Below are 19,867 nucleotides of genomic sequence, written 5' to 3' on the forward strand. Positions count from 1 at the left end.
CAGATGTGGGTGTAAGTCAAATGCCCTTGACTCTGTCTGCTTTCACTGCTCATTCTTTTCAGATGTTCTGCTCTCCCTCTCTCTCTTTCTTCTGTGGGCTTTACACTGCTATGTTAGGTAAAAGCCATACTGCAGCATGACAACAGCTCAGATGAGGACTGCGTGCGTCAGGGGTCAAAGGTGAACTCACGCCTGTCGCCTCAGCAAAATATATTACCTCTTGTCGACAAACATAGCACCACACCAGACATGTCTGCACTGTGAACAAAATTCTTCTTCACGCGCACACGATCTGACAACAGGAAATAATTGCACTGACAATCAAAACCCAATCAAGCCGTGACAACTCTGAGAACCAATTGAACTGTCATATAACTTAAGAGCATGAAACCCAGAGTGCTAAACCGGCCACCGATTCACCTATACCGATAATGAAAGCATCACCCTGGCAACCGGTTCTGTTACCATGCCAACCGTGAGCTCAAATGTTTTCACCAGCAGTCATCATGGGCTTCTGGCAGATATCACAGTCTAACCGTGACTTTTCTAACTCATAATTATCACAGAAAAAGAGTGACAGGGAAATGGAAATGCCCTATTGAGAGTGTGTGTGTGTGTGTGTGTGAGAGAGAGAGAGGGAAGGAGGCGAGAACGCTGCTAGTTATAAAATCCTGGAAGAGCTGAGACATTTCTTCTTGATAGTCTTGATCCCTAAATCTCTCATCAGAGGCTCAAAATAGAGGCTCATTAATAATAATAATAATAATAATAATAATAATAATAATAATAATAGTTTATTCTTATATAGCGCCTTTAAAACTTAATTCTCAAAGTGCTTCACACAAAAAAAACACAGATATAAAACAGTTTAGAATTGAATCATTCAGGCTAAAACATTCACAATTGCTAAAACATTCAAAAGTGATAAAACATTCAAATATCGAGAAACATTAAACTAAAAATGCACACCTCATGAATAGACGAGTGTAAAGTAGTGAGTTTTCAAGAATGATTTAAACAATTTAAAAGATTCAGCGTGTCTAATGTCATGGGAGAGAGAAATCCAGAGCCTCGGAGCCAGAGATGCGAAAGCCCAGTCACCCAGTCAGAGGTAATGTAGTGTATTTTTTATTTAATGCCATGTAAGCAACCAAGGCTATTTTCAAGGCAGGAACCTTTCAATAATGAATATACAATTTAAAATTAACAAACAAATGAATACATAAATTAAATAAGATTTTTAGTGTTGATGCATGATAAAAATCCTAAAATCTTTTGTATTTTATTGATGTTTCTTTTGAAAACACCAGCTGGTAAAGGCATTGCATTAGTCAAAGCAGGAAAAAACGAAAGTATTGATTAGTTTTTCTGCAGAAAAGGAAAGCATTGGGTGGATTCGTGAAATGATTTTAAGATTTTAAGAGTCTTTAAAGTGGACGGTATTTGGGGGTCAAATGTTAGACTTTGGCCAAATATTACCCCTAAGATCTTTAGTTTGGCCTGGACCTCCACAGATGAGCTTTCTAGGTTAATGTTAAAAAATTTATAAAGAATAGGGTATAAGCCTGTAAGCCTAATATATATATTTGTTCATTCATTTTCCTTCAGTCCCTGATTTATCAAGGATGGCCACAGTGGAATGAACCCCCAACTATTCCAGCATATGTTTTACGCACCGGATGCCCTTGCAGCTGGAACCCAGTACTGTTAAACAAACACTCGCATACACACACAAACACACACACACACACACACACACACACACACACACACACACACACACTCTATGGCCACATTAGTTTATTCAGTTTACCCTATTCAAATGCCAACTGGCCCAGCTGGGATTCGAACCAGCAACCTTCTTGCTGTAAGGTAACAGAGCTAACTACTCAGCCACCATGCCACATATATTCATTCATTTATGTTCTTTTTGGCTTAGTCCCTTTATTAATCAGGGGTCGCCACAGAGGAATGAACTGCCAACTATTCCCGCATATGTTTTGCACAGAGGATGCCCTTCCAGCCGCAACCCAGTACTGGGAAACACACACACTATGGCCAAATTAGTTCATTCAATTTACCTTATTCAAATGCCAACTGCCCAGCCAGGACTCAAACTAGCAACCTTCTTGCTGTGAGGTGACAGAGCTAACTACTGAGCCACAATGCCGCATATATTCATTCATTTATTTTATTTTCGGCTTAGTTCCTTTATTAATCAGGAGTCGCCAAAGCGGAATGAACCACCAACATACCCAGCATATGTTTGACACAGCGGATGCCCTTCCAGCTGGAACCAAGGGGCCTGGAACCCAGTATTGTTAAACACCGATACACATTAGCATTCAAACACCCACTCATACACATTGGCGAATTTAGTTTATTCAATTTACCTAATTCAAATGGCAACTTTTCTAGCCAGTACTTGAACCAGCAACCTTTTTGCTGTAAGGTGATAGAGCTCTAACTACTAAGCCACTATGCCGCATGTATTCATTCATTCATTCATTCATTCATTTCCTTTTTGGCGTAGTCCCTTTATTAATCAGGGGTCACCACAACGAAATGAACCGCCAACTTATCAGGCATGTTTTACGCAGCGGATGCCCTTCCAGCTGCAACCCAGTACTGTTAAACACCCATACACTCGCATACACACACACATACACACTCATACACTATGGCCAGATTAGTTTATTCAATTCACCTTATTCAAATGCCAACTGGCCCAGCCGGGACTCGAGGCAGCAACACTCTTGCTGTAAGTCAACAGTGCTAACCACTGAGCCACCATGCCTCATACATCTTGCAATATTTTCCCACTGACTAGGTGCCATCTGCCAATAGAGTGTCTACTTTTTCAATATCCCGGGTTACAAAAATATACTTCCCAAAATTCTCAGGTAGTAAATAAAACTAACAAACTCAGGTAGTATAAAAAAAAACTAATATTAAAACTCAGGTAGTAAATAATTCTTATTTTGACTTCAGTTTATCAGATAAAAAAAAATTCACTTAGCATGTTTCTTAAATATCTGCAAACATATTATAGTATTTTTATGCTTTAGAAGAGTAAAAAATGTACATACAGCACCTTTAAATTAAAACAAATGTCCACAGGAAACTTTTATGCAGTTGTCCATCAAAATGTCTAATCATAGTTTAAAAAATAATTGAATTCTCAACTGATAAGACCAAGCTACTATTTCGCACAATGAAGAAGCAGAGACCTAAAGAAAACGTGGCATCCGGAAGGGCAAACAATTATTTTTAGATGGAGGAAAAGGTCAGTGCAATAACACACTATGAAAAAACTGGAAAAAGCTATTTTAATGTCAATACATGCTAAACTTGGAAATAACTATTATTATTCAGTATTTTATTTTAATATTATTAACTTATTCAGTATTATATACATTATTTTTGAATAGGGATATGCAATGCATTTCATAACCAAGTAAATTGAATCCAGTATAGCATGACTAAGTTCAGTAAATAAAATATCAAATTAAAAATACATCAGCAGTGAGTCATGAGGATCAGACTTGGCATCCAAATAAACTCATTAATATAAGAAGGATTTTATACATTAGATATGACTGAACTCAAAACTCTTAGATTGAGAAAGCATTGCAGATTTACACAATCTGATCTGAATGTAAAACTCAAAAAGTTGTGGTGCATCATGTGTTCATTTAGTTTTTTTTAAAGCCTTGTTTTCATTTTCACATATTTCTGTGCCAAATCAAATGTGTTTATGGATGTACTCACGTTTCTGATGTCATCATGATGTCGCTCGTTTATCAATGTTTCTTTAGTCACTCTTGTTCTCTGCAGTTTATTGTGTATGAGACAGAGCCAGAGGTTTATTTAGAGGTTTTATAGTGTTTGATCGACAGACAGAGACTGTACATGTGTGATATGCAGGTATGCAGGTTTAGTGCTGACAGTGAATGATACACAACATGTAAACAATCAAAGAGGTGAGAAAATAGCTTTTCTTCTGACATGTGATTCATTACACACACACACACACACACACACAAACACACTCTTACAGAAGACAAGCGTTCGCATTGGGAACAGGCTAGTATTCATTTCACACACAACCATAACTCACTGTTACACCCACATATGAATTCACGTTTTGACAGGCCTACTCGTTTCTATTGAGGTTAAGTTGCTTATATATTTACACTTCAGACTTTCTTCTTGATATTATATTTTCAGAAAAGTATTCTTTGCAAATTCTAAATATTGACATCATATTAGCAGCCAGCATCTAGGTAAAGTGGGTTTTACATTCGCACATTCGTTCAGTGACAGCTCCATAGATTGTTTACCATGGTACTTTGAATATTCTGACTGAAACCACATGTAAATATGACTTCAAAACAACATTAGCACCATTTAATTGGCTGTGAACAATGTTTGATAGTCATTTGCTGCTAATATGGATTCACTATTTAAAATTTGCAATGAATACTTCTCTGAAATTGTTTAAGGAGAAAGCCTGCCCTCGTGGAAAAAAAAAGTATACTGAATTGTATTGCAAATATATTTTTTATTCCAACAGTACATTGAAAGTATACTAATTTAAAAGTATACTTAATTTAAATATATTAAACATTTATTATTACCATACTTTTATATATAACTTTTAACACACTTAAAATAATTGTAATTTAGTATATTTTCTAAAAATATATTTTAGAAAAATGCACTTTAAATACATGCTTAGTTTATTTTTTACAAGTGTATTTATTTAGCATTTGATGGTAATATATTTTAGTATTATTTTAACTGTGCTTTGAAAATTAACTTGTAAGAATGTTCAAAGCACATGATTAAATAAGTTGTATGTTTTGTTAAATTCAATCTATCTATCTATCTATCTATCTATCTATCTATCTATCTATCTATCTATCTATCTATCTATCTACTTATTTAAAACATTTGTAAATAGTGTGCAAACATACACTGTTAAAACAATTCCCAGAAACTCACAACGTTACTGTACTTTTAAACAGTAAATTAAATATCACAAAGCAAGCATGAAATTAGCATACATGTTATGCTTATTTAAAGTGTACTATAGATATACTTAAAGTTGTTCCAATTTAGCACACAAAAGTACACTAAATACACTTAAAATTGTACTTTAGTGCAATTTTATTACAACTAAAATATACTTAGCACAAAATTAATATGTTCAAAATGTCACACTGCAAGTTAACTAAACATTAATACACATAAAATATACTGACAATTAGTCCGGATCCAAGTATACTAAGCATATTTATTTTTCACTAGGGTGAATGTGCGAATATAAAAAGATAGAGGTAATGTTGGTTTTACATTCGCACATTCTGACTTTTCTCTTAATAATATAATTTTACAAAAGTATTATTTGCAAACTCTAAATAGTGAAATCATATTAGCAGCCAATGACTATCAAAAAACAGCATAGTTCACAGTGAATCAGATAGTGTTACTGTTGATTAGAAGCCATACTTGCATGCTTATTCCGATCGAATATTCAAAGTTACATCGTAAACAATATAGAGACTGCTTAATGAACGAATATGCAAATATAAAACCAACTTTACCTCTATATATAAAAGCAACTTTAACTTAATGCAGCCAATGACTATCAAAATACAACATTGTTCACAGTCGAATAAATAGTGCTAAAGCTGTGTACAAGTGCTAATGTTGTTAACAAGTCATATTCAGATCGAATATTCAAAGTAACATGGTAAACAATATCGTGAGCGTGTCAAATGTTGACACTGAACCAATGTGTGAATATAAAGCCAACTTTACCTCTTATTTCTGCAGAAGAGTTATTTTTGGTAATGTTTTTATGAATTTATATTTTATATTTTCATTTTAGTTGTATAGTTGAGTATTTTAAATATAAATTTTATGTATATGTTGCTAAATGCACTGCCTTATCCCAATGGCCACCATTATTGGTTAGTTTATAATCACATTCAACAATGCTGAACAGTTGTGAATTAATATATTAATATTAGACACCCTAAATATGTTATTTACCAAAAATCAATACCATATCTTGATGTTAGAATACTTCACTAACCTTTTGTTTGGAGCTTTGTTTCAGCCATCATCTCCTCATGGTGCAAGTTGGTCATGTGACAATTTTCACTAATCATGTGATATCTGTGCATGTATTTAATCCACACCTGTTTTTTTCATATTAGCAAGAAATGCACCAAAACACCAGTCAATAACATTTTCAGAGCTTTATAAAAAAAAAAATCCATACTATTGTGAATAATTGAGCTTCATTTAAACATGATTAAATAACAAAAATACCATTATTGTGAACAAAATAGTTTAGGTCTGTCTTTAAAAAATGATCAGTTGGCTATACTGTTAGCAAATCAGTTTCTTCATTACATGTAATCTTTTCCTTCCAGAACCTGATTGTTGTACCATATATGAAAGTATACTATAATGATTTATAGTAAATACTGTTGAGGTTTTGAACCAGTAGAATACTTTAATCTTTCATTCATTCATTTTAATTCAGCTTAGTCCCTTTATTTATCAGGGCTTGCCACAGCGGAATGAACCACCAACTTTTCCAGCACAGGTTTTACACAGTGGATATCCTGCCAGCTGCAACCCAGTAGCGGGTACACACTCATTCACACACAGTTTGGTTCACACACATTTTGGGCAGTTTGATTTATTCAGTTCACCTGTACCACGTCTTTGGACTGTGAAAACTCAAACCAGCGACCTTCTTGCTGTGAGGCAACAGTGCTAACCACTGAATCACCGTGCTGCCCCAGATTACTTTAATCTTTTGAGGTAATTCTACAGTTGCTATGGTAACAACTACACAACACAAACAACTATAGTAATATAAACAAATTCAGTGTTTCCTCTATCATTTTTTTCCAGCTGTGGCGGCAGGCCTACACAGATCTACCAACTACCTGTGGCATTATGTCAATGACAAATGTCGTGAGTGCAGTATAACAAGTTGAGATCGCATTTATGTAATACGAGCATGCAAATCTCTTTGCTTGGGCGCCGGTTTCGTCTGCTCTTGCACAAAACTTTTTTCAGGCCCCCTTAAGTATACGCTGCTCAAGCACAGATTTTCTTGTGCGCTCTCAAATAAATGCTGCTGAAGTGCGATTTCGTGCGTTTATGTAGTGAGTATGTCTTTAACATTTATTACTTCAGCTGGGAACATTTATGAATGTTTCCAATAGACCTGCAGAGCAGCATTAATGCGTCCTGAAGTGAAGTGAAACGGCTATACAATGTGTTTGCTGGCCTCACGCATCACGCACCCGTCTGTCAGCCAATCAGTCAGTCAGCAAGTAACCCTTAAAGGGTTGAACTAACAACGCACAGCACTACTACGGTGATAGAAAAGTTTGCGCTGTTATAATTCATTTACCTTTTAATACGTTTTGGTGCGAAATCACCCACTATTTTTAAAAAAACAACTGAATGTTTTGAATGAAAAGCTGTAATGTAGCCATGGTGGGATGAATTTTGGAGTGGCGCCCTGCCATGAAAGAATGAATGTAGCGGAAACCATGAAATTACCCAACACTGTAGTTTTCTATAACTATAGGCAGGGGCGCCGCCAAAGGGGGCCCCCAGAGTCTACATTTAGGGGGCCCCCAGAGTCATTATTAACCGGAGTCATTTTTTAACTTTTGCCTCCACCCACCCCCGCTCTTCACTTTCATCTGCGATCTCCCATGCCCCCCTCCCCTCATTCTTCACTTTCATCCGCGATCACCGCCAACAAACTCATCCCCCAACTTGGTCCTACACTTTCATCCTGGTTCTATTTGATTTGATTTTGGAGGCCAAATCAAATCACTTTTATTGTCACATCATCAGCAGCACGTGTGCTATGATGAGTGAAAAGCTTAGGCCAGCGGCACCCCTGACTATAGGGTATATTATACTACAACACACCAGCTTACTGTCGTAAAAACTAAAAAGTATACAACAGGACTTAACAGTTTATCAGTTCACTATAGTTAATGCCGCAGTATGATGTAGAACTCAATAACACATTTATGATAAGAATATATAGTGTATAATACACTTTACTATAGTTTGGTTAAAAAACACCAGTATTTACTATAAATTACTGTAGTATTTGTATGTGGGCTCTAATTACTTTAAAAATGTAATTTTACCTTTCCAACGCTCAAAAAGATAGTAAAGATCTTTAGATTATTTATTCATTCATTAATTTTTTTTTGGCTTAGTCCTTTTATTCATCAGGGGTCGCCACAGCAGAATGAACTGCCAACTTATCGAGCATATGTTTTACACAGTGGATGCCCTTCCAGCTGCAACCCAGTACTGGGAAACACCGATACACACTTATTCACACACATACACTATGGCCAATTTACTTTGTTCAATTCACCAATAGCGCACATGTTTGTACTTGTGTGGGAAACCAGAGCACACGGAGGAAACCCATGCCAACACTTTATATATATATATATATAAAGCTTAATATTATATTTATAAGTAGTAATTTATAAGTAATAGACTTAAAAATTTTAAAAGTTTGTTTAATATGGGTCCTATACTAGTATTCCATTGTATTACAGAGACAGGCACAACCATTTGAGTTCTGAATAAGCCAAATAGGCTCAACCCACCTGTTTACTGTAGTAAAAACCTCTTTTATTTTTAAGTACATTCTTTGTTTTCATGTATTAAATAAATAAACTGCCACTTTTCTAGTTAAATGGCCCACATATAAAAATGTATTTTTAAACTTACAGGCTAATTCACATATTTCACAATCTGAATTATAATAATAAATAAGAAGTACTTTTTAATAATAGACAACTCTTGATATTTCTATCTCTTTCAGTGACTTAGTGACAGTTAAACGAGTACATTCTCTAGTGGTTCTGTCACTGTGTTTAATCCTTTCTGTGTAAGACTATGGTATAGTTAATGCCACACGAACTGTAAAGTGTTTAATATTGGTAGTTCATTTAGAAATAAAAATAGCGAAATGTTTGTTAAGAGTTACACTTTTGGCTGGAGGAAACAGCTGAACGCCGAGAAAACCTGACTGCTCCTCCGTTACATTGGGATACAGGTGATACAAGGTTATTTATATCAAAGAACTGCAATTAAGCAGATTTTATAACAATTTATCGATAAACACACACACCTCGTTCTCTCGCTGTCCACGGCTATAGTTTGCTGATCAAATGAAAAACAAAAGACAGGAAGGAGACAAATTCTGCCGCCGTCTTCACATCAAGTTTAAAGGGGACTGTGACGATAATTTAGTGTACAGCTTATGAGCTAATCGCGAAACTTTTAGGGGGGTTGAGTAGAAATATAGCCCCCCTAAAATAGGCCTAGCAACACCCGTGGAGAACATGCAAACTTCACACAGAAATGCCAACTAGCCCACCCGGGACTCGAACCAGTGACCTTCTTGTTGTGAGGCGAGTGCAAACCACTAAGGCACCATCTCGCCCATCTTTAGATTGTTGAAGGCAAAATAAAAGAACACATAAATGATATTTTGTAGAAAGCTGAAATAAAGACTTCCATAGTAGGAAAAACAAATACGATGGAAGTCAAAGGTAAAGAAAGAAAGTCAAACAGGTTTGGAACAAGTGAAGGGTGGGTAAATTCTGACATTGCTTATTTTATTTTGGGGTGGACTATTCCTTTAAGAATGCATGTGACTTATTTTGTACTTCCAAAACTTCTACAAACTTTCTGTAGGCACAGAGTTGTATGGGTCAAGGACAGCAACATCAGTCTGTGTGTGCTTTTGCTGTTGAGTAATGTATCCTGCCATCATCCATTATTACTGCAGGTGAAGCTGGACATCTCTGCGCAGTGGAGACGGAGCTGTGTTATATTTCATTACCTGTCTGGTGTCAGTTTACACGAGAAACAGCGGCCAGGTGAACAGCAGACACATCGGTTAGTGAGGCAAAATCTTGAAGATCTTGACATAATTATTGAAAATCATGAAGGTAAGTTAATATTTTTCCAATGTTGCTATCATTGTTTCTACCAGTTCTAATATATTCTGGTCTGTACTGTCAGTGTTCGTATACTGGTCTTTAATGTGGACAGCTAGTGTGCTGGTTTACTGCTTAAACATTAACCAACATGACTGAAAATATCTGGCTGAGACAAAGTTCTGGATAAAAACCTCACAGTCAGGGAACTAGTGTTGTGCTGTAAAAGACTAAGTGAAGCCCTGTGAGAAACAGGCAAGAGACAAGTGATGTCTTGTAAAAGACTAGTAAGAGATTAGTGATGCACTTTCAGAGACTACAGATGACCTGAGAGACTAGATATGGTCTGTGAAAGACTGATAAACCTAAGAGACTATAGATGTTCTGTGAGAGACTACAGATGAGTGATGTACTTTGAAAGACTACAGATGTCTTGTGAGCGACTAGTAAGAGACTAATTATGGGCTATGAGATATTAGAGTGGCTAATCTTGTCCTGAGTGACTAGGGATGTCAGTGAGAAACCAGTGATGTCCTGTGAAAGACCAATTAAAGTTGTCTGCTATGAGATATTAGAGAGACTAAGGTTGTCCTAAAACACTGGTGAAGTTCTGAGAGAGACTAGTAAGAAACAAGACAGAATAGTAATGTGCTGCGAAAGACCAGTGAGTCCAGTGATGTCCTAAGAAAGAATCGTGGTCTTCTGAGATAGACTAGTAAGAGTCTTGTGATGTTCTCAAAAAGACTAGTGATGTCCTGAGAAAGACTAATGAGAGACTAGTGGTGTACTGAGAAAGACTAGTGAGAGACTAGTGGTGTACTGAGAAAGACTAGTGAGAGACGAGTGATGTACTGAGAAAGACTAGTGATGTCCCGAGAAAGACTAGTGAAGTCTCGAGAAAGACTAGTGAGAGACTAGTGATGTACTGAGAAAGACTAGTGAAGTCTCGAGAATTACTAGTGAGAGACTAGTGATGACTTGAAAAAGACTAGTGAAGTCTCGAGAAAGACTAAAAGATTAGTGATGTCCTGAGAAAGACTAGTGAGTCTAGTGATGTCCTGAGAAAGACTAGTAAAAGAATAGTGAAGTCTCGAGAAAGACTAATGAGAGACTAGTGATGTCCTGAGCAAGACTAGTGAGAGACTAGTGATGTCCTGAGCAAGACTAGTGAGAGGCTAGTGATGTCCTGAGCAAGAATAGTGACAGACTAGTGATGTCCTGAGCAAGACTAGTGAGAGACTAGTGATGTCCTGAGCAAGACTAGTGAGAGACTAGTGATGTCCTGAGCAAGACTAGTGAGAGACTAGTGATGTCCTAAGCAAGACTAGTGACAGACTAGTGATGTCCTGAGAAAGACTAGTGATGTCATAACAAAGACTAGTGAAAGACCAGTGATGTCCTGAGAAAGACTAGTAAAAGACTAGTGAAGTCTCGAGAATGATTAGTGAGAGACTAATGATGTACCGAGAAAGACTAGTGAGAGACTAGTGAAGTCTCAAGAAAGACTAGTGAAAGATCAGTGATGTCTTGAGAAAGACTAGTAAAAGACTAGTGATGTCCCGAGAAAGACTAGGGAAGTCTCAAGAAAGACTAGTGAAAGACTAGTGAGAGACTAGTGATGTCTTGAAAAAGACTAGTGAAATCTCGAGAAAGACTAATAAGAGACTAGTGATGTCCTGAGAAAGACTAGTGAGAGACTAGTGATGTCCTGAGAAAGACTAGTGAGAGACTAGTGATGTCCTGAGAAAGACTAGTAAAAGACTAGTGAAGTCTCGAGAAAGACTAATGAGAGACTAGTGATGTCCTGAGCAAGACTAGTGAGAGGCTAGTGATGACCTGAGCAAGACTAGTGAGTGACTAGTGATGTCCTGAGAAAGACTAGCGATGTCACAAGAAAGACTCGTGAAAGACCAGTGATGTCCTGAGAAAGACTAGTTAAAGACTAGTGAAGTCTCGAGAAAGACTAGTGAGAGACTAGTGATGTCTTGAGAAAGACTAGTAAAAGACTAGTGATGTCCTGAGAAAGACTAGTGATGTCCTGAGAAAGACTAGTGAGAGACTAGTGATGTCCTGAGAAAGATTAGTGAGAGACTAGTGATGTCCTGAGAAAGACTAGTAAAAGACTAGTGAAGTCTCGAGAAAGACTAGTGAGAGACTAGTGATGTCTTGAGAAAGACTAGTAAAAGACTAGTGATGTCCTGAGAAAGACTAGTGATGTCCTGAGAAAGACTAGTGAGAGACTAGTGATGTCCTGAGAAAGATTAGTGAGAGACTAGTGATGTCCTGAGAAAGACTAGTAAAAGACTAGTGAAGTCTCGAGAAAGACTAATGAGAGACTAGTGATGTCCTGAGCAAGACAAGTGAGAGACTAGTGATGTCCTGAGCAAGACTAGTAAAAGACTAGTGAAGTCTCGAGAAAGACTAATGAGAGACTAGTGATGTCCTGAGCAAGACTAGTGAGAGGCTAGTGATGACCTGAGCAAGACTAGTGAGTGACTAGTGATGTCCTGAGAAAGACTAGCGATGTCACAAGAAAGACTCGTGAAAGACCAGTGATGTCCTGAGAAAGACTAGTTAAAGACTAGTGAAGTCTCGAGAAAGACTAGTGAGAGACTAGTGATGTCTTGAGAAAGACTAGTAAAAGACTAGTGATGTCCTGAGAAAGACTAGTGAAACACTAGTGAAGTCTGGAAAAAACTTATGAGAGACTAGTGATGTCCTGAGAAAAACTAGTAAAAGACCAGCGAGAGGAATGTTCTGAGAAAGACTAGTGAGGGACTAGTAAAATACTTTAAGAGACTAGAGATGTTTTGTGACAGACTAGAAAGACAAATGAAGTCCTGTGAGAAACTAGTGAGAGACTAGTGATGTCCTGAGAAAGACTAGTAAAAGACAAGTGAAGCCCTGTGAGAGACAAGAGAAACTAGTAATGTCCTGCAAAAGACTAATGATGTTCTGGGAAAACTAGCAAAAAACTAGAGAGAGGCTAGGTATGTTCTGAGAAAGTCATGCTCTGTGGGAGACAAGAGAGACTAGTGATGTCTTGTGAAAGACAAGGGAAGTCCTGTGAGAAAATAGAAAGACTAGTGATGTCCTGAGGGATGACAAGTGAAAATAAATTATTTCTGAAAAAAATCAAGTGTTCAGAAATTGTTCTGTAATTTTGCTCTCCTCTGCAGTTGATGCTATAATCTGGTCATATTTCTCTCTCTCTCTCTATCAGATCTGTGTGTTCCGGCTGCAGACTCATCAGTGGTGCTTCCTCTTGTGTAATGTCATCTTGTTTCACGCTCTGCTCTTTGGAGGTGACATAGTGGAAGAGTTTCTCCTGCAGTCGTCTCCTGCTGCGTACACTGACCGATTCGTCCTTGAGGTCCGAGAACGGGCACGCAAGCTAGACCTGACTGATCCTAGGGTCAACACCTCACAGCTCTATCCCATAAACACAGAGCCCTGCCTTCCTCATCTGGACCTCCTCATCCTCACAGTTGTCCTAAGTTCACCTGGAAATTCAAGTCAAAGGGAGGCAGTGAGAAACTCATGGGCCAATCAGACAGTAGTGCATAATGTTGCCGTACGGACAGTTTTTTTCCTCGGCGCATCCCCTTTGGGGGCGGAGCTTGGAGTAATAAAAGAGGAGTCTGAACGATATGGTGACATTGTGCAGTTTGAAGGAGGCATTTCAAGAGGAGACTGGCAGGGAGGACATTGGGACCAAGTTAAAATGGCACTAAAATGGATCCTACATTTTTGCCCGCAAGCCCGATTTATCATTCTTTCTGAGGATTCGGTGTATTTAAACCTTCCCGCGCTTACGTCATACTTACTAGGATTGAGAACGCACCCAGATGACCTTTATCTTGGTAGGGTCATCCATCGGGCCGCACCTGAGAGAGACCCCGATAAACCACATTACCTACCCTATCAGGTGTATCCCGATAAATACCTCCCTGACTACTGCTCCGGCCCAGCGTTCCTTCTATCTCAAGACGTGGTGAGAAAAATTTACGTCGCAGCTGAGGATGCGTCATTACCCCTGCCCTCTGACATTCTGATTGGCCTGTGCGCAAGACGGGCAGGTGTGGTGGCCACTCACAGCGCTCGCTTTTCTGGCAACCGACACATTCGCTATAACCCCTGCTGTTACAACTTCCTGTTCAGCTCTGCCGGGATGGGAGTGAGGCAAATGGGCATAGCCTGGCGGGATTTAGGGGTGGGGAAGGGGAGGAGCTGTGGCATGCTCAAGACCTATTATAGTTTGGTAGTGTGCAAAGCAATGACCTACCTGGATAAACTCTCCTTTCTGAATAATGAATACAGCCAGGGATGAATGTGAGTGTGCCTCTTTAGCTGCGTAGATTGCTGCAAATATTGAATTTGACAAAAATTAAGTATTAAAATGGATCTGTTTTAGTATTCAAAGAGGCATTTCACCCAAAAGGGAAAAATTTGCCATCATTTACTCACCCTTAACTTGTTCTAATGCGCTTATTTCAAGCGACTGCCATTTTAAAACATGAAAGCGAGGCTGCGGTGGGAAGAAACACTGCAACAACATGCCGTTGCCGCGATTTCAAAATGCAGATATGGTGTTAACATCACTTTAATATCATTCGGTTAAGTTTGATTTAAACTATTAAGAGCATATTAGGCATTAGGGATGTCCAGATCCGATCACGTGATCAGAAATCGTGCCCGATCATGTGGTTTCAGACCGGATCTGAATCGGACGTTACCTCCCAATCAGGACTCAAATATTCATTCATTTTCTTGTGGGCAAAGTCCCTTTATTAATCCGGGGTCGCCACAGCGGAATGAACCGCCAACTTATCCAGCAAGTTTTTACGCAGCGGATGCCCTTCCAGCTGCAACCCATCTCTGGGAAACATCCACACACACACTTAAACACTACGGACAATTTAGCCTACCCAATTCACCTGTACCACATGTCTTTGGACTGTGGGGGAAACTTGAGCACCCGGAGGAAACCCACGCGAAGGCAGGGAGAACATGCAAACTCCACACAGAAATACCAACTGAACCGAAATTTGAACCAGCGACCTTCTTGCTGTGAGGCGACAGCACTACCTACTGCGCCACTGCCTCGCCCGGACTCACATATATATAAATACATATTCTCATTATTTTGTAACATATAGTTATGCGGAGGCACAGAGTTAGACCGCTTTCTTCACTTCACACAGAAACGGCAACGCATGCGGCATGACATCACTTTGTTGCAGAGACGCTATTGGGTAAATGCCGACAAAGTAGAACATGGAAGCCGCTTGAAGCGGGAGTATGTCTGCGTTCTGGAGGTATTATAAAGTTGATGACGACAACATTGCCATAGCAAACTATGAGATATATAATTTTGGGATTGCAAGTGGTGGAAAGGAAAAGGGTAATTTTAAAACAAGAAACCTGATAAGATACCTCAGGAACAAACAATGGACACAATACAACAGGTTTACCCAGGCGATCGAACTGAAGTTCAGTTTGAAGAGGAGAGAAAAGTGCCCCATGACAACACGAAGGCACAAGACATCACAGCCAAGATAGCAGAAATGATCGCAATAAGTGACCTGCCATTCATCTTTGTAGAAAACCCTGGATTTCTTTTGCTTTTGGGTATCGGATTGAGTTTTGGTAGATTCTCAAAATCAAATGACTCAGACTCGAGGGCAAAAAAACCTGATCGGGAAATCCCTATTAGGCATCAAACAAAATCATAATCTTTTTAAGAGTAATAAGCTTGAGTGTCCTACTAGGTGTCAGTTCATGGAACCACATAAACACTGTGGGGACGCTGTAGTGTTGTCACGGTACAAAAATTGTAAAAACGTCTATTTCCTGCTAACATTTAAACGCGGTTGAGCGCATTCTTAAATGCTGCTGATTTTACATAGCATTCACCAGTGCTCAACAGAAATGACTGTGATTGGCCCTGAAGGTCATCAGTTCACCACTCTTCATCGAGTGCAAACAAAGATACACAGACACTGGAGCTTTTTAAAACCATGAAAATCAATTGATTCATTAGCAGATCGCTTGTCTGTGGTTGCACTGTGGTTGAACTTGTGTTTGAAGAAGATAACGTTAGCTAACTAGTGCCATTTCCCTTAGCTGAAAATGATTTCCGATATAACTTTATTGTTTTCACTATTCATTCAGAACGGATCTTCGGGTCACTCGGAAAGCGGTGAAATTATAAATTTGTGTCACTTTTTCTTCACTGATAAGATATACAGCCAGGTACTCAATACGCCAATTGCGAACAACACTCCTGTGTGACTTCAGGTGATACTTCCGGGTTTTTTCCCACCACAGCCTCGCTTTCACTTTTAAAATGGCGGCCGCATGAAATCAGTCCATACCAGTTTGAGTTTTTTTTTTTATTAAGTTGAACACAGAAGATATTTTGAAGAAGGTTGTAAACTCTTAACTATTTACTTCCATTGTATTTGTTTTCCCTATTGAAACATGGTACTCAACTGTGAGGAAGTGATGTTTTGAGTAGATTCGCTCTCTTTTTAGAGTCGTTTAGACTGTAATGAAATTGTCTAGGGGCAATTTATTTTTATACTAAGCAAGAATGCATAAAAAAGATCAAAAGTAACAGTCAAGACATCATTTATAGTGTTGCAAAATATTTCTGTTTTACATTTACTAGACTGAAAACACCATTTCATGTGTCTGAGGTCTTCTGTGTCATATATACAGCAGTGTTAGAAGATAGAAAGTGAGAGTGAATTATTTATAACTTCGGTAAAAGATAAATGTAATGTAATTAATAAATTATTCAAATAAACGAACTCGGCAGGTGACAGACACACTTGTTTTTCTCTCTGTATATTTTCGTTTTTCTTTCCACTCTTTGTTATATTGCAGCCATTTACTAAATGTTCTTTTATTTTCTCAATGTGCACACGGCAGCAGCCCATATTAACAGAAAAACACAGAATTGATGACATTTTCACAGATTTATTAAAAAAGAAAAACTAAAATATCTCATGGTCTCAAGTATTCAGACCCTTTGTTCAGTATTTGGTAGAAGCATCCTTTTAATCTAATACAGCTATGAGGTTTTTTTTTTGGGAAAAATGCAACAAGTTTTACACGCCTGTATTTGAGGATCTTCTCCAATTCGGTCAGGCTCGATGGTAAACGTTGGTGGACAAGCATTTTAGGTCTTTCCAGAGATGCTCAATTGTGTTTATTCAGGGCTCTGGCTGGGCCATTCAAGAACAGTCACAGAGTTGTTGTGAAGCCACTGCGTTATTTTAGCTGTGTGCTCAGGGTCACCGTGTTGTTGGAAGGAAAATTTTTGGCCCAGTCTGAGGTTCAGAGCACTCTGGAGAAGGTTTTCATCCAGGATATCCCTGCACTTGCTGCATTCATCTTTCCCTTAAATTGCAACCAGTCTTCCTGTCCCTGCAGCTGAAGAACACCCCCACTGCATGATGCTGCCCCCACCATGCTTCACAGTTGGGACTGAATTGGACAGGTGATGAGCAGTGCCTGGTTTTCTCCCCACATACCGCTTGGAATTAAAGCCAAAAAGTTCTTTCTTGGTCTAATCAGACCAGTGAATCTTAATTTCTCACCATCTTGGAGTCCTTCAGGTGTTTTTTATTGTGTCTTGCACTGAGGAGAGTTTTCTATCGGGCCACTCTGCTATAAAGCCCTGACTGGTGGAGGGCTGCAGTGATGGTTCACTAACTACGACTATCTCCCATCTCCTGACTGCATCTCTGGAGCTCAGCGATCTTTGGGTTGTTCTTAACCTTTCCCAACAAGGCTCTTCTCTTCTGATGGCTCTGTCTGGCCAGAGCTAGGAAGGGTTCTGGTCATTCCCAAACGTCTTTCATTTAAGCATTATGGAGGCCACCGTGCTCTTAGGAACCTTAAATGCAGCAGAAATGTTTTGTAACATTGGCCAGATCTGTGCACTGCCACAATTCTGTCTCTGAGCTCTTCAGGTACTTCCTTAAACCTTATGATTCTCATCTGCTCTGACATGCATTGCGAGCTATGAGGTCTGATATAGACAGGTGTGTGGCTTCCTTAATCAAGTCTAATCAGTATTATCAAACACAGCTGGACTCAAATGGAGGAGTGGAATGATCCATAATGGACAGCACCATTATGTTAAACATGAGTGTCACAGCAAAGGGTCTGAATACTTATGATCATGTGATATTTCAGTTTTTCTTTTTTAATAAATCAGCAAAAATGTCATCAATTCTGTGTTTTTCTGTCATTAAAGGATTCTGTGTGTTCATTAATTACTTAAAAATGAACTTAAATAATTTAGCAAATGGCAGCAATAAAACTGTGAAAAATATAAGGTGGTCTGAATACTTTTCGTACCTACTATATATATATATATATATATATATATATATATATATATATATATATATATATATATATATATATATATATATATATATATATATATATATATATATATATATATATATATATTCATCTCATGGGTGCCCAAACATATTATTATGAAGGGCTAAAAAAAAAACTTAATTGAGGTTAATGAGCCATAGTTAAATAAAAATGACTAGAAAACATTGCTTTATTTTAACTAATACAGTCTTTTTTTCATTTTAGGATAAAAATTATAGTATAAACAAAAGAATAATTTTCGACAGAATTCCGCTACTTTTGTCTTGATTTGCTTGCAGATGTCTTCTGCATAGTCCTCCATCTGTCATCAGTGACAGTATTTACATTTTAAAAAATCTGATTCATTTACTGCATTTAATTGAAACATTTAATTTCAGTTTGCTTTTTTGTGGCTCAGCAATAAAAGGTAACAGGTTACGTCAAATTAGAAATTACGATCTCTGTGTTCAAGGCATTCGCCCCAACCCTCTCCATCATTTTCGCTCTCCAGTTAAATACAGTTATTAAGATAGTTCTGTAGACTATCGAAAAATAAATTAGCTAAACATTCTGATTTCATATATATATATATATATATATATACATACATATATCTAGTCAAATATTATTTACTGTCATCATGGAAAAGATAAAATAAATCAGTTATTAGAAATGAGTTATTAAAACTATTAAGTTTAGAAATGGGTTGAAACAATCTTCCCTCCATTAAAACGAAATTGGGGGAAAAAAAATAAACGGGTGATAGTAATTCAGGGGGGGCTAATAATTCTGACTTCAACTGTATATGTAAACAAATTTCACATAATATTAGGAGAATCTGCATTATGAATATGAATTTATTTTTTTAAAGACTTTACAAAAAGGGTTGTTTGGCCCTCTAGTGTTAAGATGCATGAACTAACCTTCCAAAATATCCAACAATTTTTCAGTCCTCAATAAATAAAACACACTACTTTTTTCGCACACGTCCTCTTTGATCAGATAGAGAAAAAAAAACGTAAAACCAGATGCCAGCAGTTTCAGCTGGATAGGCTGTATAGAAATATGACAGAAAAACAGAATGACCTTGAGTAAATGCATAACACAAAACAAATATTTAGGGGTGACATGGTGGCTCAACACTCACCTCGCCTCACAGCAAGAAGGTTGCTGGTTCGAGTCAGTTGGCATTTCTATGTGGAGTTTGCATGTTCTCCCCATGTTGGCGTGGGTTACCTCCAGGTGCTCCGGTTTCCCGCACAGTCCAAATACCTGTGCTGTGGATGAATTGAATAAACTAAATTGGCCGGAGTGTATGAGTGTGAATGAGTGTGTACGGATGTTTCCCAGCACTGGGTTGCAGCTGGAAGGGCAACTGCTGTGTAAAACATATGCCAGATAAGTTGGCAGTTCATTCATCTGTGGCGACCACTGATGATAAA

At 38.0% G+C, this 19,867-nt stretch overlaps 2 protein-coding genes across 5 annotated transcripts in view; one reads left to right on the plus strand and one right to left on the minus strand.

The window, feature by feature from the left end:
* The window catches only part of kcnt1a (potassium sodium-activated channel subfamily T member 1a), an 81,518-nt gene extending 75,345 nt beyond the window's left edge, over window positions 1-6,173 (minus strand). For 2 of the 3 annotated variants that reach the window (XM_073935730.1, XM_073935731.1), the window contains exon 1: window positions 6,104-6,173. Coding sequence is in view for 1 of the 3 variants with exons in the window: in XM_073935729.1 (XP_073791830.1) it covers window positions 3,772-3,788 (17 nt within the window). In the remaining 2 variants the exon portion in view is untranslated. Of the gene's footprint in view, window positions 1-3,771; window positions 3,832-6,103 lie in introns of all 3 variants that reach the window. The other variant, XM_073935729.1, reaches the window with a different exon arrangement.
* Window positions 1-18,362, plus strand: part of b3galt9 (beta-1,3-galactosyltransferase 9) — a 30,385-nt gene extending 12,023 nt beyond the window's left edge. Inside the window, exons 1-3 of one of the 2 annotated variants that reach the window (XM_005160990.2) lie at window positions 9,938-10,034; window positions 13,246-13,782; window positions 16,353-16,854. In XM_005160990.2, coding sequence (XP_005161047.2) covers window positions 10,029-10,034; window positions 13,246-13,782; window positions 16,353-16,370 — 561 coding nt within the window. In that variant the 5' untranslated portion in view covers window positions 9,938-10,028 and the 3' untranslated portion in view covers window positions 16,371-16,854. Of the gene's footprint in view, window positions 1-9,871; window positions 10,035-13,245 lie in introns of those variants that run through there. The other variant, XM_073935734.1, reaches the window with a different exon arrangement.
* The last annotated feature ends 1,505 nt before the right edge of the window (window positions 18,363-19,867 follow it).

This window comes from Danio rerio, chromosome 21 (assembly GCF_049306965.1).
Source record: "Danio rerio strain Tuebingen ecotype United States chromosome 21, GRCz12tu, whole genome shotgun sequence".
NCBI classification, from domain to species: Eukaryota; Metazoa; Chordata; class Actinopteri; order Cypriniformes; family Danionidae; genus Danio; species Danio rerio.